Source organism: Girardinichthys multiradiatus, chromosome 17, assembly GCF_021462225.1.
Source record: "Girardinichthys multiradiatus isolate DD_20200921_A chromosome 17, DD_fGirMul_XY1, whole genome shotgun sequence".
NCBI classification, from domain to species: Eukaryota; Metazoa; Chordata; class Actinopteri; order Cyprinodontiformes; family Goodeidae; genus Girardinichthys; species Girardinichthys multiradiatus.
Genome location: NC_061809.1, coordinates 29,723,564 through 29,746,096, shown reverse-complemented (window position 1 = coordinate 29,746,096; position 22,533 = coordinate 29,723,564). Strand labels below are relative to the sequence as shown.

General features: G+C 41.8%; 1 protein-coding gene across 1 annotated transcript in view; it reads right to left on the bottom strand.

Moving 5' to 3' along the window:
* The window catches only part of prkcq (protein kinase C, theta), a 32,839-nt gene extending 22,202 nt beyond the window's left edge, over positions 1–10,637 (bottom strand). Inside the window, exons 1-2 of the mRNA XM_047389166.1 lie at positions 10,537–10,637; positions 124–500 (exon numbers count right to left, since the gene is read on the bottom strand). Of these exons, the coding sequence (XP_047245122.1) occupies positions 124–241 (118 nt within the window). The 5' untranslated portion in view covers positions 242–500; positions 10,537–10,637. The remainder of the gene's footprint in view (positions 1–123; positions 501–10,536) is intronic.
* Positions 10,638–22,533: the final 11,896 nt, after the last annotated feature.

Genomic DNA, 22,533 nt, shown 5'->3' with positions numbered 1-22,533 from the left:
GTTATCCTCATTCATTTTCTTCTTTTTAACAACAACCAGCTCTGTGCTACAAATAGATTAACTCTCATAGAATAGAAATTCAAGCTTATTTTTCATTCTGGGTAATAGTTTGCAGTCACTGACCTGTGTCTATGGCTTCCTTCATGTACACAGCGCAGTAAGGGTTCATGACCTCTTTATAGTAGGCCAAACCAGGATCGATCTCAAAGCTGGAGAAGCCAATCCTCAGGAATGGCGACATGTTTGCAGATGATCCTCTGATCTCTCCCCAAGTGGCCAAAGAACTTCCAGTAAGCCCTTCAGAATAAGGTCCTTGTAAATTAGGGTGAGGAGGTCAGATTTTCAGATTTCTGTTTGGAGGCAGCACCTTTTCTCTGCTGCAGAACACCACCGCCTACCCCCTTTTCCTCCAGAGGACAGATAGGCAGGCAGGGAGGGGGAGGACGCTGAGAGGAAGTGCACTTTTTTGTTTTTTTTCCGTCCTCGACGTATCAAACGACCTGTGAGAGGAAGAAAGAAACATTTTATCATCTGTGACACTGAAAACCACAAAATCTTTCTGCAGAAACACTGAAATTGTGTCTTCTTCTGATGCAGCTCGCTCAGAAATCATAACCGTCATATGAGATGACAGGAAACAGTTTAGAGCATCTTTTGCTTTTATTCACACCAAGACAAGCTTGCTAAACCTCAGTGCAGCTAATATTAAACCGCCTGTAACTTAACTGTTGTCAACAGCAGCTGTAGGGACAGCAGAAGCTCAAACTGCTTCACTCAGTGTGATCAACCTTGAAAATAAGCATCTATAATGTGCTTCCTCCCCTGCAGTAGCTGGCCTTTCACTGCCAGTCCATGTGATACCTGAGTCCAGCTCAGGAGCCGTGCGGTTCTGTGTGTTTGGCTGTGAATATACGTGTGTGTCAGTCACTGGAAGCTGACTATTAATAGGGCTGAAACACTAAACGCAGATGAGGCATAGATGACTGCAAGACTCTGAGTCTGCAGTCTGTCGTCACAAGCGGGCACCAGTCACCTCCTTTACTGGAAACCAGAATATTCTCCAGAATCTAGAGCAGAAATACTTCAGCTGGGTCGCCCTGGAGGTAGATGCAGTCTACAAAGCAGAGCGGTGCAGGAAAAGGCACTGGTAGTCAGAAGAAATGAAGTTAAATTGTTCATGTTTGCAGATTTCCATACGACAGTTTATTATTGAGCGGCCCAGCTGGCAGTCAGAGGTCCGGTCCAGATGGTGAGCATAGCTGGGCATTTAGCAGCTTAAGAGCCACATCAACTTATGAGAATGAAGGACAACAAGGATTGGACCTGAATCTATCTGCTGCACTCCAACATGGTTAGAAATGAAGACTTCTCACATTTGAGCAGAAGTTAGTTTCTTGTTGATGTTTGAAGCTTGTTTCTGATTTATTTCAGTGAATGTTGCTCTGGACCAGAGATGAGTTACTCATAAAGACAGAAACGCTTCTAGTTTAAACACAATTAGGTGCGGATATGGTCAGTGTGTGAATAAGTAATGTCCTGCAGAAGTCTTCATTCCCCCTTAACTCCTCCTAATGTTGTCACATTACAGCCAAAAACATGAATGCAGTTGGTTGTACTGGATTTTATATAAAGGGGTCAGAGTGAGGTGGAGCTGAAAAGAGATGCACTCCACACTTTTCAGATGTGCCGCTCTGTCACATAAAATCCAGATAAAACACGTGGAAGATTGTGGTTATTCTGTCAGAAAACGTTTTATTTTAGTTTTATAGAGAAACCGATATATGACTATTTTTATCAGAGGGACTCTCTGAGTATTTCTAACCAAGCAATAGTTATAGGCTGAGAAAATAGGACACAGCTGTCATCAAGCTGATGGGGCAGCTTGACATCATGGTCCGATATCGAACTTGGTTCTGAACACACCCACACACCTCAGCTAACATGCTGAACGCTGCAGCCTAGCATGTAGGTTCGACCCGTGGTGTACGTCAGCGTTCGAGCGGGAGGAGAAAAACTTCCGGAGTTCATGCTACAAAACACCAACCACACTTCCTGTCTGAACTTTTTCCTTTTTCAAGTGTGACAGGTAGGTATGCTGCAAGCCACACTCTGAAAATAACAGCAGAAGCTACACTTTACACAAAATAATGAGTAGAAATAAAAATTCAGTAAAACAATCTTATGGTCTCAATCGGGTCCAGTTCAATCCTCATCATACTTTTAGTAAAAATATGCATTGGTTCAGCTGAGAGCTAAAGAAGAAAGATTTATAGGTATTCAGCTTGACAGGATGGAGATAAATTCCTATTTTAAAAGAAAAACGGCTGCTCTGGTGCCTAAGTTACAGCGTCCAGCTTTAAATCCCTCCCTGACAGATCTTATGTGGTCTTATTGAGGTTTTGGAGGTCCGGAGATGTAAGACTGATCAGTTTTAATGTCTCAGCTGCAACAGTCTGGGTTGGCAGACTGGATTTATTCTTGACTAAACGCTAAATAATTTTACACTGCTACTAATTGTGATAGATTTTGCACATAGATGTAGTTTAGATACGTTTTATTCCCAGGACGGCTGACCTCTTGGAGGATATCTGGGTGTTCCTCTGGGCTTGGTCCTGAGACCACTATTCCTTCTCAGTTCAAATGTTCATTGTCTCCAGGTTCCCACAGATGTTTCCTGCAGATTTTTCCAGACTCAAATGGAAGCTGCAAAAATCACAGAGTGCTTGAACTCCAGCATTAATGATGTCCTGTAATGAAGACATACAGGGGTTGGACAATGAAACTGAAACACCTGTTATTTTAGTGTGGGAGGTTTCATGGCTAAATTGGACCAGCCTGGTAGCCAGTCTTCATTGATTGCACATTGCACCAGTAAGAGCAGAGTGTGAAGGTTCAATTATCAGGGTAAGAGCACAGTTTTGCTCAAAATATTGAAATGCACACAACATTATGGGTGACATACCAGAGTTCAAAAGAGGACAAATTGTTGGTGCACGTCTTGCTGGCGCATCTGTGACCAAGACAGCAAGTCTTTGTGATGTATCAAGAGCCACGGTATCCAGGGTAATGTCAGCATACCACCAAGAAGGACAAACCACATCCAACAGGATTAACTGTGGACGCAAGAGGAAGTTGTCTGAAAGGGATGTTCGGGTGCTAACCCGGATTGTATCCAAAAAACATAAAACCGCGGCTGCCGAAATCACGGCAGAATTAAATGTGCACCTCAACTCTCCTGTTTCCACCAGAACTGTCCGTCGGGAGCTCCACAGGGTCAATATACACGGCCGGGCTGCTATAGCCAAACCTTTGGTCACTCATGCCAATGCCAAACGTTGGTTTCAATGGAGCAAGGAGCACAAATCTTGGGCTGTGGACAATGTGAAACATGTATTGTTCTTTGATGAGTCCACCTTTACTGTTTTCCCCACATCTGGTAGAGTTACGGTGTGGAGAAGCCCCAAAGAAGCGTACCACCCAGACTGTTGCATGCCCAGAGTGAAGCATGGGGGTGGATCAGTGATGGTTTGGGCTGCCATATCATGGCATTCCCTTGGCCCAATACTTGTGCTAGATGGACGCGTCACTGCCAAGGACTACCGAACCATTCTTGAGGACCATGTGCATCCAATGGTTCAAACATTGTATCCTGAAGGCGGTGCCGTGTATCAGGATGACAATGCACCAATACACACAGTAAGACTGGTGAAAGATTGGTTTGATGAACATGAAAGTGAAGTTGAACATCTCCCATGGCCTGCACAGTCACCAGATCTAAATATTATTGAGCCACTTTGGGGTGTTTTGGAGGAGCGAGTCAGGAAACGTTTTCCTCCACCAGTATCACGTAGTGACCTGGCCACTATCCTGCAAGAAGAATGGCTTAAAATCCCTCTGACCACTGTGCAGGACTTGTATATGTCATTCCCAAGACGAATTGACGCTGTATTGGCCGCAAAAGGAGGTCCTACATCATACTAATAAATTACTGTGGTCTAAAACCAGGTGTTTCAGTTTCATTGTCCAACCCCTTTACTTCTGTTCTGTGTACATGCTTCCTCTAAGTCTTCAACTACAGGCCTCCTGAGCTGCAGCAGTTACATGCGTCCCTGCTCCAACACACCTGAATCAAACACAGGGTTCATGAGCTGGCCTCTGCAGAGCTTGATGGTGAGAACATCATTCAGCTATTTGATTCTGGTGTGTTGGAGCAGGGACCTGGGTCTTGGAGACCCCTGCTCTGTCACCTCCAGCTGCTGTTTGTCTGTTTGAGCATCAACTGTCAGAAATGTGCTTTAAATTAGAAAAACATGTACAGGATTGACTGAGTGTAGGCTCAAACTGGTGATCTTTCTGACCTTTACAGCCTTATTTCTGCACCTGAATGCATCTCATGTATGTTTCCTGTTTAGATTAATAATCCCTCCTTTTATTACTGCATCTAACTCTGCTTACATCTTTCCCTGTGAAGCACCGTGTTTAATTTTGAGCATACATGAAAAGTCCGGTTGGATTCAGAGAGACGTTGATTAAATGAAGTTTCACAGAACAGATGGACAATGACCCAATTACATGTAGCACAGAACCAGAATATTCAGCAGTGTTAGTATTATCTGATTTCAACATGACAAAGCTGCAGTTCATTAGGAGAAAATAAAGCTTCAACCAACGGATGAGGTGAAAACACCAGCTGGGAAACCTTCTTCTTCATCATTCCAGACTGCTCCATTTAAACTGTGTCCAAACAGCATTTAGTTTATGATCTAAATGATTTATAGGTCAGAGTTAAGGAGCTTAACACAGAAACATTTCTATGAAAATATTCATGTAGTAGTCATCTGAAGAGGAATCAAAACGTCTCAAGAGAAACTTTGAAAGACCTTCAGAAAGGCAGGAGAACTGTTGATCCAGACTTCTGCTTTTGGGGAAACTAATGAAGCATGACTCGTGACTTTTACACAGAAACGTTAACCATGAATAGGAAGAGACATAGAGCTGACCGAGACCATGGCTTCCAGAACCAGAACACATCCAAACTAATCTTTTATCAAACAGTTAAATGATACAAAGTTTGATCACTGAAGAAAAATGTGCTTCAGGTTCCTGGATAGATGGACGTAGATGTAAATCCAACAGAGATTAGCAGATTATTCCCATTTCTGCATCTAAGCATATGACTCTAACTTTTACCTGATTTATACTGAACCTAAAACAAAAGATGTTTGACCTGCTGACCTCCAGTCAGCGCTGATCATGAAAACTATCTCTTTACTACAGTCATATCAACAACAGCAAGTCTGTTTTTAGAAATATGGATATTTAATATCCGTTTTTAACAAAACTGACAGATTTCCGTAATTAAGTAAAGGGTTACAAGTGAACAACAAACGGTCAGATCCAAAGATCTTTCTGTGGCCGTCAGGAAGAAGATTAGAGCATCTTCTGACTGGTAAATGTCATGACCTGCGTGTGATAGGTTTTGAGTTTGAGTTCCTTCATTCTTCAGTTGCTGTTATTTGGGTTTATGTTTAGATTCATGTGTTTTCTCTCATGGATTTCTGCGCTAGATGTGTTACGTTTTATGTCCTGTAGACCAGGTTCCTCCCTGTTTATGTTCTTAAGTTAGTTTCATTGTTTAATTCTCTTCACTTAGATGTTTTGTTGTTTTCCTGGATTCCTGCTCATGTGTTAACTAGCCACCCTCCTTCAGTTGCCTGCATTCCCTCTTCCACCAGCTGTTCCTCATTCCCTCCTGATTAGCTCCCAGTGTTCATTGGTCCATTTTCCACTCCACCCCAGTACTTATACCTTCTAGTTTTCATTGTTCTCTGCTGGATCCTCTGCTTACCTCCCAGTTCTATGTCTCTGTACTTGCTCATGTTGATGGACTTTTTTGGCAGATAACCAATAACCGATCTTTAAAAAGCCTTACCTGCTGATTCCGATGTTAGCCTATACAGATTTTTTTTTTACAACTGACGCTGTCAGGTGTTAGAAGGTCACAACACAACTTCAATGGTCCAAACTTATTTTACTGAAAAACACTGAATACCCACAATGCAAACGTATTTTAACTGCACTTGAGGTGGTGTTCTCAAATATAAATGAAACGTTTAGAGCATTTAAGTTCCTTTAGTGTTCCATTTTTTACATTTTAAAAAGCTTTTCAGAAAGGCCTGACGGACAACGCTGCATCCAACCTGCATGAACGCAGAACATGCAGGAGCAGAGATGATAGAGTTCTTCATTCTGAGACTGTGATCCCAGCAACAGGTCAGAAACATTTATTCTGCAGCCTGTTTAACTGCCTTCTAATAAGAAACTCTAAAATCATGCTACTCTGAAGCAAACAGCAGCTCAAAGTGTTTAAATCACCTGCAGATGAAGAATTATGTTTTCCCACATTCCAGGTTAAAAGTCCAACTTGTGTTTTCATGTTTCTACCTGGTTTAATTAGACAAACAGAATCATTAATACTGAAGCTGAGAAATCTCTGCTGGGTTTAGGATGGATGGATGGATGGATGAATGGATGGATGGACGGATGGATGGACAGATGAATGGATGGATGATTGGATGGACGGACGGATGAATGGATGGATGATTGGATGGACGGACGGACAGATGGATGAATGGATGATTGGATGGATGGATGGATGATTGGATGGATGGATGGATGATTGAATGGATGGATGAATGGATGGATGATTGGATGGACGGACGGACAGATGGATGAATGGATGGATGATTGGATGGATGGATGGATGATTGGATGAATGGATGGATGGACAGATGAATGGATGGATGATTGGATGGATGATTGGATGGACGGACGGACAGATGGATAAATGGATGATTGGATGGATGGATGGATGATTGGATGGATGGATGGATGATTGAATGGATGGATGAATGGATGGATGATTGGATGGACGGACGGACAGATGGATGAATGGATGGATGATTGGATGGATGGATGGATGATTGGATGAATGGATGGATGGACGGATGAATGGATGGATGATTGGATGGACGGACGGACAGATGGATGAATGGATGATTGGATGGATGGATGGATGATTGGATGGATGGATGGATGATTGAATGGATGGATGAATGGATGGATGATTGGATGGACGGACGGACAGATGGATGAATGGATGGATGGATGGATGATTGGATGGATGGATGGATGATTGAATGGATGGATGAATGGATGGATGATTGGATGGACGGACGGACAGATGGATGAATGGATGATTGGATGGATGGATGGATGATTGAATGGATGGATGAATGGATGGATGATTGGATGGACGGACGGACAGATGGATGAATGGATGGATGGATGGATGATTGGATGGATGGATGGATGATTGGATGGATGGATGAATGGATGGATGATTGGATGGACGGACGGACAGATGGATGATTGGATGGACGGACGGACAGATGGATGAATGGATGGATGATTGGATGGACGGATGGATGGATGGACGGATGGATGATTGGATGGACGGACGGACAGATGGATGAATGGATGGATGGATGGACGGATGAATGGATGGATGATTGGATGGACGGACGGACAGATGGATGAATGGATGGATGGATGATTGGATGGATGGATGGATGATTGGATGGATGGATGGATGATTGAATGGATGGATGAATGGATGGATGATTGGATGGACGGACAAACAGATGGATGAATGGATGGATGGATGGATGATTGGATGGATGGATGAATGGATGGATGGATGGATGATTGGATGGATGGATGAATGATTGGATGGATGGATGATTGGATGGACGGACGGACAGATGGATGATTGGATGGACGGACGGATGAATGGATGGATGGATGGATGAATGGATGGATGAATGGATGGACGGATGGACAGACGGATGAATGGATGGATGAATGGATGGACAGACGGATGAATGGATGGACGGATGGATGGATGAATGGATGGATGAATGGATGGATGGATGAATGGATGGACGGATGAATGGATGGATGAATGGATGGACGGATGGATGAATGGATGGACGGATGGATGGACGGATGGATGAATGGATGGATGAATGGATGGACGGATGAATGGATGGATGAATGGATGGACGGATGGATGAATGGATTGATGGATGGATGGATGAATGGATGGATGAATGGATGGATGGATGGATGAATGGATTGATGGATGAATGGATGGATGAATGAATGGATGGATGAATGGATGGACGGATGAATGGATGGATGAATGGATGGACGGATGGATGAATGGATTGATGGATGGATGGATGAATGGATGGATGAATGGATGGACGGATGGATGAATGGATTGATGGATGGATGGATGAATGGATGGATGAATGGATGGACGGATGGATGAATGGATTGATGGATGAATGGATGGATGAATGGATGGACGGATGGATGAATGGATTGATGGATAAATGGGCACAGGGAGAAACGTCTGATAAGAGACAATAAAGAGACTCTTTCTCCTGTTTCCACTTGTACAGATCTGGAAAATACTTCAGTTTTAAAATAAAACCTCCATATAATCTGGTGTTTGTAGGATGCATGTGTTTCTATCAGCACATACAGCCAACATGAAGACTACACACACTTTTCTCAACATGTATCAAGTTGGAGGCGCAGGTTTCCAACCACCCATCGCTCCTGAAATGCCCGCCCCATGCATCCTCAAACACAACCCGAGATGTAAAGAAGGTCAAGTGCCAGTGTGACAGAGACCTTTCAAAAGCCTTTCATAAGAAAGTCAAGCTGGGGGGTTCCCGTCTGATCCAAAGCAGCCGGCGCCATCAAAGCACAGCGAGTGTGAGCTGTTTGAAGAAGCCAGAAGAAGAGGGAGATCTTTGTTCCAGGCAGGTAGTCTCAGCGTGAGGCAGAAACCTTTGACTGAAGCTGCTGCTTTGACAAGAACCTAGACAGTCGGAGCACCTCTGATCTATCCGGCCAGAACACGACACCACACACCTCCAACCAACACCGGGTCACTAAGGGAAAATAACAGATCTTATAGGAGGTTATTACCCCGGCTGTTTAGTTAGCGGAGTAAATAAGTATGAGCCATCCGTATAAACAAGGACTGCACCGACCTCCAAAGAGCCTAAAAATGATGTTTAACCAGTTTCTCTGTGTTAAAGACGACATTTAATCCATAAAACCCTATTAATTGATACTTTATTGATCCCTGAGGGGAAATTAGACCCTCTGCATTTAAACCATCCCTTATAGGGAGCAGTGGGCTGCCGTTGTGCGGCGCCCGGGGAGCATTCTGGGGCTAAGGGTCTTGCTCAGGGACCCAGAGTGGCAATCTGTGGGATATGAACCTGGCCCCTTGTGTCTCCTCCAGAACGCAAACCTCCTGCTCTAACCACTAGGCCACCACTCCCTCCATCCCATCTCTCCCCTCCACAGCCTTCACCAACACCTTGAGTCATTTTTATTAGTGTCAGATATTCATACTATACCCTTTAACTTGCCATGGCATCACTAACTGATCTGGACTCATTTCTTTATTAGAATAACACTGTAACAATATTTTAAACTCGTTTCTTTTCAAATCGTCTTTAACTATAGGGACAGATTATAAAAAATGTCACATCTTCTGTAGCTTGGAGACCAAGTTCAGTGTTCTGAAGATACTGCCCACTTAAAACCTCCCGGTGAGTGAGAGATTTAACTGATTTCAAAACTAAATTCTTTATTTTAGAGTTAATTGTCTTGTTAACAATAGATTCAGGCATTTTAGTGAAGTTGAATGAAGAACAGTGATAAATTTCTCCCTCTGCTGTCTCACTGATTTCCATTAAACACCTGAAAAATGGGCCAGAACTTGTCTTTTTATCATATCATTTATTTAAACCATTGCTCAGTTCTTTATTGATTTTGGCCAAAATTATGAATACAAAGGGTGGAATTGTGCCAATAGTATTGTGAATAGAACCGAGCTGGACCGAACTGAACCGTTTCTCTCACTGATATCTTTCACCTGAAGGTTTGAGTAAATCTACGAAAGCAAACAGCAGGTATTTATTAGAACCAATTCATGATAATACTTCACATACATCCGAGTTCTAATAGAACTGCCAAATATTAGTATTTCTCTGTAATAAATTAGTTTAAATAATTAATTAGCCCTTAGTTTAGGTTTTAAAGCAGGAATAAACAAGCTAGCAGGCTAAATGTATTACAGTTTTTGTGCTAACATCAATTTAGTCTTTGGAAACTGTTTATTTTAGTGTATTAATACTATAAAACACTTTAAGCACACCTTTTTCGTCTTTTTAAATCTGACTCTGTAACAACTGTGGTAATTAATTATGGACCAAAAACATTTTGATTTTAAACCGCTCTGAGCTGCTGAACCTCCAGTCTAACGACAACAAACAAGGTTTTTAGGGCGGGAAACTCTTTAAACTGAAAGATTTTTACCTAAATTCTAAATAATAACTAAATAATGGATTTTCTAAGGTTTCTAGTAGGAGTGCAGGATGTACTAACCTTAAAGCCAGGAGAAGTTTGCTGCTGCAGCTCTCAGCCTGAGCGCTTCACTGACTGAACGGAGGAAGTGGAGCCGACGCTTTAAAACGGGCTCTATGACGCATTCACTGACCGTGGGAATGTTCGTACTCATCTCAATCACTCCAGGGGAAACTAGCGAAGCAGGGGGGGTACTTATTTCTGATTTACCTGTGTGTGTTTCCCATAATATATCATCTGTATAAGAGACGCGGGTAACTGTAAAATCACATTTAATATTAAATAAGCGCTTCTTACGTTTATAAATACAGATTTTTGATTCAGATTCCGGTTTTTTTTGTGCTAATTAAACTTTAATAAGTTTTTGAGTGGCTCTATGAAGTAATTAGCAGCAAATTCTCCTAACTTTCCAACCTGCAAACAGGAAGTTTCACTTAATGAACTAAACTTATAGGACAACCTGTACATTCCTACAGTGAACTTTAACACAAATGCACAGTTGCACTGCTATAGTTTATATATATAAAAAAACATTTTTCTTTCACATTTATTCCGTATGTAAAATAAATTGGTTGCTTAGTGAAAATATTCTTCTTGAAAAACATATTTTACTGTAACAAAAAACATTTAATAAACATAACTGGTCCTAAAATATCGAACTATTTTCATCACAGAAAGTGTAAAACTGATCTGAAAAATGATTCAAATGGCTCTAATCAGATTGAAATCTAATGTGATGCGATAAAAGTTCAAGCCCCAATTTGAATGTATGCTTGCAATCTCATTACATGTATTCAGAAACACTTTAATTAAAAAGAAAGAAAATATGAAATATCCGTCTTTGCTCCCCTTTCAACAAAATAGGATAAGAGATTAACTTAAAGTCAGATTCAGCAGATAGAAATAACACAATGCTACTTTTGTTTTAAAGTAGCTCTGGTAATTATATTTTATTTTTATCAGTCCAACCTGCTGTTGTGACTGTTTATATGTCATCTGCTCCCTCATTTCTCCACCAGGGAGCGCCATTGCTCAGGTAATGACCTTTGGCGGATCGATGCAAATCATTGAAGTGATTGTTGTTGGAGAAACAGGCGCAATTCTCAAGAAATTCAAAGAAAGGGAAGTCATTTCTCTATGTTTAACAGACAGTCACAATGAATGCTGTGTTCACATCTCTTCAACAAGTCTCTGGAGCTGTGTGAGGTTCTCTCCTGCTTCAAACGATCCACAATCATCCCAGTACCCAAAAAACCCATCATTACAGGATTAAATGACTACAGGGATGTCGCCTTGACGTCTATGGTCATGAAATCCTTTGAGCCTCTGGTGTTGAAGCACCATTACAGGCCCCTTGCTGGACGCTCTGCAGTTTGCCTACTGGGCAAACAGGTCGCCAGATGATGCTGTCAACTTGGGTCTACACTTCATCCTGCAACACCTCGACCGTCCAGGGATGTAGGCCAGGATCCTGTTTGAGGCCTTCAGCTCAATCTTCAACACCATTGTACCAGACATCCTCCACCAGAAGCTCATCCAGCTCAAAGTACCAGCCTCCACCTGTCAGTGGATCACCAGCTTCCTGAAGGACCGACAGCAACAGGTGAGGCTGGGAAGCATCTTCTCCCGCACAAGAACCATCAGCACCAGCACCCCCCAGGGATGTGTTCTCTCCCCACTCCTCTTCTCCCTGTGCACAAGTGACTGGACCTCAATGGACCCGTCTGTGAAACTCCTGAAGTTTGCAGATGACACCACTGTCATTGGACTGATCCAGGACAGTGATGAGTCTGCAAACAGACAGGAGGTGGATCGGCTGGTACACTGGTGTGGTCAGAACCACCTGGAACTTAACCCACTCCAGACTGTGGAGATTATAGTGGACTTTTAGAGAACACCACCCCTACATACCCCCCTCACCATCCTCAACAACACTGTATCGGCCGTGGACCACTTCAGGTTCTTAGGAACCACCATCTCTGAGGACCTGAGATGGTCTTCACACATAGACACTGTTCAAAAGAAGGTCCAGCAGAGACTGTACTTCCTGAGGCAACTCAAGAAGTTCAACCTTCCACAGGAGCTGCTGGTCATCTTCTCCACTGCTATCATTCAATCTGTCCTGTCTTCATCCATCTCAGTCTGGTTTGGATCATCCACCAAACAGGACAGGTCCAGACTGCAACGAATAATCATGTCTACAGAGAGAATAATCAGAGCTGACCTTCCCTCCATCCAGGACTTATACAGGTCAAGGGTCAAGAAAAGGACAGCTAACATCTCTGCAGACCCCCTACACCCTGCACATAAACTGTTTATGCTTTTACCTCCAGGTGGCGCTACAGAGCACTATCTTCTAAAACCAGCCGCCACAGAGACAGTTTCTTCCCCCAGACTGTTTCTCTGATGAACTCTTGACAGTCAGAGCTCCAGAACAACACCAGGCATACTTGGACTGATCTCACATTATATTCTATAGGAAAGTCAATTGTGTTTATATGTACATTTAAAAAGATTTGTCATTTATTATATATATAAAAAATCCTCACTGAGAGCAAAGTGCACTGGAGTCAAATTCCTTTTGCCTACACAAACATGGCAATAAAGCCGATTCTGATTATGAACACAGTTCAGTATCAAGAAGCAGTAATTGTCTTCCAGCTCGGATGCTGACCGAGTTGATCTGTTGTAGGTGCTGCTAATTTTACCAATGAGGTTGCATTTCCTCTTCACATCTGCTGGGTTTTTAGCACCTTTTGAGTCTTTTTCTCTGGGTGTAAAAACAGTGACTGATTACATCTTCAACACAGAAGATGTACAATACCAGACAAAGAGGAACAAAGGAGTTTTTTCAACAATGTGCACAATGGCGGTGTTAGTCTATGCTGCCCTGTAATATTTATCATATCTAGTTATTTAGATTTGACAGTGATTTGTTTGATATAGATCGATGCTGGTGGGATTGGCTCCAACTGTCCTAAACCAGTTCAGATCACCTGTGCAATTCCTCAAGGCTTCATTGTCAGGATACTTGTTTTCCTCTAGCTCATATTACAGACAATTACAACATCTCATGCAACATCTTTACTGATGACACAGCTGTATATGTCTGCGTCACCACATTACAGTCAATGAGTAATTGTGTCCATAATAGCAATGAGTGGACGGGTTACAGTTTCCATGAGCTCAAAAAACAGAAGTCATTGTTTCTGATCTGAAACGGTAAGATTCTGCCTCAGTGAGACTGAAAGCCAAACACTCGTCAAGAAACCGAGGTGTTGTCATGAACTTTGACCTCATTCTTAATGTCTGAGAAACTCTGTTCCAAAAAATCAGCCTCCTGCCATCTAAAAAACGTCACCAGAATAAAGGTTTCTGTCATTTTCTTCAAAATAGATCTGACCCACATGCAGAAGAACACTCAGAGGAAACAACTGAATAAGTGAAAGGTGTTTATTTACAGCCAGTGAGTCTGGGACATGAACGGGTCAATTCGCCAACTGTATGAAAAGAGGGGAAGAGAACTGGTGAAACAGGGAACTGATATGTTGCGTAAGGTCATTTCTGTAATCAGGAAAATGGTTTACTAAACAAATGCCGTCAGGTGGCCAGGGGTAGAGGGAGTCGGGACCCAGGTGTGTGAAGCGGAGTAATCCGGATGGTGTTATTTGAGCTGAAGAGGGAGTACTGGTGAGTTCAGGAGTTAGTTCAATGTTCAGGTACTTGCATTGGAGGGTGGACAGGGTACGCTTCTGCCTTGGTTCAGGAGATGGAGGATAACAGGAAGCTGCTAGCTTGGTACATGGAAACAAAATCCACCAAACGTAGGTAATCTTGATCATCCAGAAACTTCTGGGACTGAAGTCAAAGTTCAACAAAGAATGATCAGAAGGTTCAGTTTCTGCCTGCGAAGGAACATAAACAACATCAGCTTAGAGACCAGAAACAAAGCATAGCTTAGAAGTGGCTGAGCTTGTTACCACTGAAGGCAAACACTCTGGCATTGAAGTGCTGGCAGCCTCCTGCTTAAATACTCCTCCATGCAATCAGCAGATCAGTCGCACCTGTCACCCAGCACACCTGAGAAACTCCAGCACCATCTGGAAACTGACAACAAAGTGCAGACAAAAACACAAACACACACAGAAACCAAAACCCTGACAGTTTCCTATCAAAACTGGACACAGAAAAACTGTTGCCTTTACTTTACTTTCAGTAGTTAGATCACTGGACTCTTTAAGAACCCAATCAGGCAGCTGCTCATTAGAAATGCTGCTGCCAGGGTCCTGACCAACATCAGGACAATGGATCATAGCAGAACCAGCCTGGAAACTTGCTTACTCTGTGTTCCCTGGACTAGAACTAAACAAGTGGAGTCAGCGTTTAGTTTCTATGCTCCTCAGATCTGGAACAAACTCCCTGAAAACCTGAGATGTGCAGATACCTTTAAATCAGGACTGAAAACATTTTGTTTACGGCAGTTTTTACAGAAGGTCAAAGGTTGATTGCTCCATCAGATCATTTCTAACATGCCTTAGCTTTCTTTTAAGTTTAAATGAGCTTTTTAACCTTTTTTATGTGATGCTTAATTTCCAATTTTTAATTTCTATCACTGATTTAATGTATTTCATGTTTTTACTGGTTTCCTACAGTAAAGATACTTAATGATTGAATGATGCCATAAAGTTGGCTCAATTCTTCCGCATCACCCTGTGCATTCCTGCAGTTAACTTGAGCCCATTTTCTCTCTCCTATTGTCTTTAATTGTACCATCCTCAGCTGCAGTGGTTTTAGCGTGTGGTTTGCTGCAGCTCAAGGCGTTGCAAGTCAAATCAAAAGGGCTGTGAAAAGCTAAACATCTGCATGATAAGGGGGAGACACAAATCCTCTGTTTGTCTGTTGTTTTATTGTGTTCTTCCTGTGAAAGAAAATTAAATTAGCTCTTTCTGTGGTTAATGAGAACGCAGCTGTAGAGTCTCCAGTGTGCAAACATTGTGCTGCTGTACAGAAGAGAGAAGCTGGGAAAGAATGCATCTCTATGCGGTCCACTGACATCTGCAACCATAGTATTCTGTTTTCTAAATTACATTTTCCTCAGCTGTTTCCTGGTATCGTCCCATTTATTGCAGTCATACAATCTTTCACATTTGCCTAATTCATACTAATGAAGCTCAAACAGGTGGAAGATTAAAATAAAAATGACCTAAATCAAGCAAACGTAAAGGTTCTTTGGGAAAAAACTCAGGATTTAACATAAAAAAATAGAAATGTGTAACAGAAATAATTAAAATAAACATATTTTACTGCAGCAGCCTGATTAGAAAGAAACTACTTGTCATTGATGCAAGGGTGTTATTATTGTTTAGGGCTAATTTTGCTGTGTCGCTCATTAATGTTGTTAATTTGTTTCCATAAAGTCCATCCTTTGTTTTCAGATTCTTACTTCTTTCTTGTGTTCTTCCTTCCATGCATTTTGGTTTATTCTCTTATTTTTGTTTCAGGCTTCCTCTTCTGTAGATCATTTTGTGTCCAAGTTAAACTCCCTATGTGTTAATTAGTCTCCTTCCCCCAATCCTCAGCTGTTCTACATTCACCTGATTAGACTCACCTGGTTGTCATGTCATTCATCACATCTCCTCTGTATTTGACCTCCTTGCTTTTCATTGTTCACTGCTGGTTTCATCCCTTGTTTCCTGGCTGGCTCCATGTCCTGGTCTCTCTGTTTCTTGCCTGCAGGTTGTTGTCATTTTTATTATTAAAGTCTTTATTTCACCATGCTGCTCCCAAGCTCTTGTCTGCAATTTGCTCCTGCTTCAACCACACAACCATTAATAATGAAGCTTGCAGCAAGCCATATAGACTTACATGCAAAATGCTGCAACTGAGACCCAGCTGAACCAGGACCCCCATCTTCAGCCACACAGCGAGGAGGATGGGAGGCTGAAACATCTCCAATGATATATCCACCAACTGAAGCAGCTCCTGGTCCCAACCCAGGATGATTCTGAGCTTGAAGCTCATCATTTTGTACATTTGGAGACCAGACTCTTGGTGGCGCTACTGAACAGTGGAATAACATCTAGTCCAACCTCCTGCCGGGTGTGTGGTCCTCATGTGCTGTCAGCAGCTCTGTGAAACAAAAGCAGAACAGGTTGGAAGAATTTTTTAGAGGGTGCAAATCCAGCCAAACCCTGCTGGGCGGTTCTGATGAAACGTTCAGAGAGGTTGCAGAGTTTGAAACTGGGCCTAAAAACAAACTGTGTGAACACGTGGGTCGTTTTTAAAATGATATTGAATCAGAAAGGATAGAATCCTGAAGGAATTCAACCCTGAACTTTAATTCAGCTACAGAACAGATTTTAACAACCCAAAACAATCATTTTCTCTGACAGGTTCTGAGCCTGGTTCTGCTGGTTTTTAAAGCTTAAATGATACCATGTTTGTCTGAACTTTGTTCTCTAAAATAATTTCCTCCTTAAAACTATTTTATTATAGATTCATGTCATTATCTCCCTCTTTGATCATCATGATCTTTTTGTTCTAACTGCTTGCATTCAGTCTGCAGCCTGGAGCTCATGAGGCAACTGTCTGCTAATGCATAAATGCACAAAGATGCAAGAAACATGCAGTGGAAAAGTAATCACACCCTAACTGATTTCTTCTGTTTGCTTTTCTGAGGTGTCAACCATACAAATGCTAATCTTAGGCAAAGCATCCTTACTTAATATAAAAAGCAGTTTTTAAATATATTTTTTAATTTATTTATTACTAAAATCAATTCAAAACAACTTGGCCTTGTGTGAAAAAGTATTCACTCTCTGAACCTAATAACAGCTGAGTGATAACTGGTTCATTAAGTATTTATTAAATCTAAAGTTTAAAACATGGAAAAATTACTGTTTTGTAATAATTATCCCACATCTTTTTATTTGATTCTTTTGATTAATTAATACATATAAATATACATATAAAAAATAAACCCACATTTAAATTTTTCTATTCAGTCTTATGGGTCAGAACTGTCACTATTTCTGAGATGAATAAATCCAAATTTAAATGAAGACGAGATGATGGGATGGAGAGCATCTTTTGTTCAGAGCATCAACACAGGACTGAGAGCCGTAGCCATGGAAACCAGCCCAGCAGCCAACCAGCTGCTGCGACAATCAGCCCCCTCCGCTTCCTCCACCTGCATTTTGCATACCAGCGCATGGATTATTCTGAGCTGCTGAGTGTTGTTAGAGAAGAAAGAAAGAGGATGAAACGTCCAAACGGAAACCCAGATATTCATCTCCCACCTGAAAACAGCACAGCTACACACACACCTCTGCAGGATGCACCGAGCAGCCAGCCCATGCACTACAAATGTGGTTTTGCAGTGGTTTGTGAAACGGAGCGGAGACATGACAGGAAGTGAGTCAGCTTTATAAGAGCAGAGAAGCAACCACAAATTTTGAGTGCAGGTAAAGAGAAATGAGTCAAAGTTCAGAATTAAACCTGAACAATCTGAGCAGGGAGAAGCAACATGAAGGGAAAAATCATTTCATCATTTCAGCTTTAAAATATGTCACATCCCAGATAAATCATACACAGAACATAGAAAATGTCTTCAAGTTAGTTAGTGAATTAAAGAGGGAAATATGTCATCTGCAAAATGTTCCAATGCACAAATTCACCAAACATTAAGCGATTTCTGGAAGAACCACAGTTCTGGAGGAATTTTAGCTACACTGAGCCATCCTTCTCCAGTTTTGTTCCTCTGTTGTTCTCCTTCATTTCAGTTCTGACCTGATCATCCAGGCTTTCTGTCGTATCAAGTGTCCTTTAGTTTAAACATGTTTGGGTTAGCCCAGCTTTCCTCTCACACCGCCAACATTTATCTACCGTTTGTTTTGTCTTGTGCATTCTCCAGTTAATGACATGCTGTACAGTCAGATTGTTCTAAGCTCACAATAATCAGTTTCTTATGCATCTGCAATAAAAAAACAAGACAAAGACAAAGTGCACATTAGTGTTTGCAAACAGATACTTTTGAAAACAATTTTTTTGTTTTTAACAGATTCTTCCACAAACCATCAAAATATGATCTTTAAAACTTCAGAAATTAAATTAAACAAAGACTTGAGGAGCCAAGTTTATTTTCCTCTTCACACAGAAAGCAGGATGGTGAGAGAGCTAAAAACATCCCCAAAGCGTCCTGTTAGAGAACTTCAGTGCAGAGCAGCATCTTGGGGAACCAAGTCTCCATATCAATAGACTAAGAGCTTCATGGAGGTCTACAGGGAGAATCATTTTCTGTCCACAAGTGTAACCAAGTGGAGACAACTCTTTAACTGGAACTGTGAGCTTTGGTCTGATGACACCAACCAACCCACTGTTAAGTACAGTAGAGGATGTATGATGCTATGCTACCTGTATCTCTTTTAATTGCCCTGGGAACCTTGTTAGAGTGCAAAGCTTTAGAACAGAAATCTAGGGACCTCTGCCAGAAATCTGAAAATGGGTCACACCTTGTCTTTGAGCGGAGTAAGGGTCCAGAACATGTGGACAAATCAGCACAGAAATGGTTCTGCAGACAATTAAATCAACCTTCCTCCGGGTCTTTCTCCGACCTAAATCCTGCAGAAAACCTATAAGAAGAAAAAAAAGATCGACAATAATTATTCTTCCCATGAAATAAAAATAAAATTAAAGGTTGGATTTATGAAACGTGTTTGGAATGAGGATGTGCTCCTGAGGTGACAGATGAAGTTAGTTCAAGGAGTTTTACACAGTAAGTGTGCTGTATACCTTCATTCTTGCATATGTGATAAAAAATGTCCCTCCATGACACCCATAATGCATAATGACGCCTGTAGTAACGTCAGGATGAAAGAGTGGGCTGAACTGGGTCTGAGAGAGGATGATATAAAGGAAAACAGAAACAGAACATGGGCTTGCAAAGAGCTAAACAATAAATATGAAAAACATAAATAACACTAGAATCTACTAAAATATGGGCTGCATGGTGGCGCAGTTGGTAGCACTGTTGCCTTGCAGCAAGAAGGTCCTGGGTTCAATTCCTGTCCGGGGGTCTTTCTGCATGGAGTTTGCATGTTCTCCTGGTGCATGCGTGGGTTCTCACCAGGTACTCTGGCTTCCTCCCACAGTCCAAAGACATGCCTGTTAGATTAATTGGTCTCTCTAAAATTGCCCTTAGGTGTATGAATGAGTGTTTGTGTGTTGCCCTGCGATGGACTGGTGATCTGTCCAGGGTGTATCCTGCCTCTCGCCCATAGACTGCTGGAGATAGGCACCAGCTCCCCCGTGACCCACTATGGAATAAGCGGTAGAAAATGACTGACTGACATTGTTTAGTTAATGGTAATCTGTGAAATGAAACTATTTCCTTAAACAATAAATGTATGAAAGTTGACCTATTACAGCTGTTTTATGGACATTTGTGTGTGAAATACTTTTATACAGGCAAGAACTCTGAAAATCCTCTAAAATGGGAGATATTTTTGTGCTAATATGAAACAATACAACCAATCATGAAAGGACAACATTTTGTCAGCTAAATGATGAAGTCCATTATATGGGATTTTAAGCTTTTCTCCTACACCTGTTTATTTATCTGACTGCTGCATAATCATGAGCTGCAGCTGCACACAAGTAGGGTTCAAAATGCAGAAAACATGATCTTTGATTTCTCCCTTTGTACCTAACAGCTGATTAGAGGAGAAGAGAGAAGGAAGTTGTTTAATAATTACCATGCTGATGCAGCAGAACCAAACAGAACTTAATGACATCCCGATGAAGGTGACTGAAATCAGGATCAGTCATTAAATGTTTAGATGGTTCAGGGTGTAGGATATCTAAATGTCTGAGCGTGACATCACTGCAGAGAGACAGCCTCTTCCTCAGTACTTTCAATTACGTTGATTTATGTAGCACCAATTCATCTCAAAGTACTTTAAAAGACAAACAGAACCACTTCATATCTATTACATATAAAGCAATTCAGTACTAATTCAGTTCTAATCAATCCAGGTTATTCCAATCTAGATTCAGCTCCAATTTACAGTTCAGTTCAGGCTAACTATCTAAGTAAGGCCACTAACTTTGGAGCAAACTCTCCTCCTGAGCGAGCACACAGCGAGAGTGGAGAGGAATCATTCTCTTTTAACAGAAAAAAACCTCCCAAACAGCTGGTGTCACTGCCACCAGCCAGGAGCCGAGTTGACAGGAAAGAAACACAACTAAATACAGAAGCACTGAACCAGGAGTACTTTCTATGGGACACAAAAACACGGAAAGTACAGTACGTTTATCGCAGTAACAGCTTTATCAATGACTCCATATCCAGGAAAGAGACACAGCTGAACACAAAGCACTGAGCAGAGGTGGGTAAAGTAGGGAAGAGTAAGAAAGTATTTGGTGAAAAGACAAGCAAAGTTCTCAGCAAGTGAAAGAAATGAGTAAAAATATCTAAGATCTTTATAAAATTCAAAGTAAGACAAAAGAAGCAGAAATCTCCAGACCTTTTCACAACATAAATCTTTTGAAGCTAATGTGTGCATGTTTGAACCGTGCAAACTGGTTTTAATCTCAACATTTATTGTTTACCCTCCAAAAAACACAGCAGGCTCAGCAGACAGGAAACATCAAAATAAGCTTGTTTACATCCAGGAAGTCTCGCTTTACCATAAACTGTGTGGGCGTGTGTCTGTTTCTGGTGCATGTTTGGTTGCTTCTTCATTCAGTGAAGTGACCAGAGTTGCTACAGTAGCCAACAATTATACAGGTCCTTCTCAAAATATTAGCATATTGTGATAAAGTTCATTATTTTCCATAATGTAATGATGAAAATTTAACATTCATATATTTTAGATTCATTGCACACTAACTGAAATATTTCAGGTCTTTTATTGTCTTAATACGGATGATTTTGGCATACAGCTCATGAAAACCCAACATTCCTATCTCACAAAATTAGCATATTTCATCTGACCAATAAAAGAAAAGTGTTTTTAATACAAAAAACGTCAACCTTCAAATAATCATGTACAGTTATGCACTCAATACTTGGTCGGGAATCCTTTTGCAGAAATGACTGCTTCAATGCGGCGTGGCATGGAGGCAATCAGCCTGTGGCACTGCTGAGGTCTTATGGAGGCCCAGGATGCTTCGATAGCGGCCTTTAGCTCATCCAGAGTGTTGGGTCTTGAGTCTCTCAACGTTCTCTTCACAATATCCCACAGATTCTCTATGGGGTTCAGGTCAGGAGAGTTGGCAGGCCAATTGAGCACAGTGATACCATGGTCAGTAAACCATTTACCAGTGGTTTTGCCACTGTGAGCAGGTGCCAGGTCGTGCTGAAAAATGAAATCTTCATCTCCATAAAGCTTTTCAGCAGATGGAAGCATGAAGTGCTCCAAAATCTCCTGATAGCTAGCTGCATTGACCCTGCCCTTGATAAAACACAGTGGACCAACACCAGCAGCTGACACGGCACCCCAGACCATCACTGACTGTGGGTACTTGACACTGGACTTCTGGCATTTTGGCATTTCCTTCTCCCCAGTCTTCCTCCAGACTCTGGCACCTTGATTTCCGAATGACATGCAGAATTTGCTTTCATCTGAAAAAAGTACTTTGGACCACTGAGCAACAGTCCAGTGCTGCTTCTCTGTAGCCCAGGTATGGGGAATGCGGCACCTGTAGCCTATTTCCTGCACACGCCTGTGCACGGTGGCTCTGGATGTTTCTACTCCAGACTCAGTCCACTGCTTCCGCAGGTCCCCCAAGGTCTGGAATCGGCCCTTCTCCACAATCTTCCTCAGGGTCCGGTCACCTCTTCTCGTTGTGCAGCGTTTTCTGCCACATTTTTCCTTCCCACAGACTTCCCACTGAGGTGCCTTGATACAGCACTCTGGGAACAGCCTATTTGTTCAGAAATTTCTTTCTGTGTCTTACCCTCTTGCTTGAGGGTGTCAATAGTGGCCTTCTGGACAGCAGTCAGGTCGGCAGTCTTAC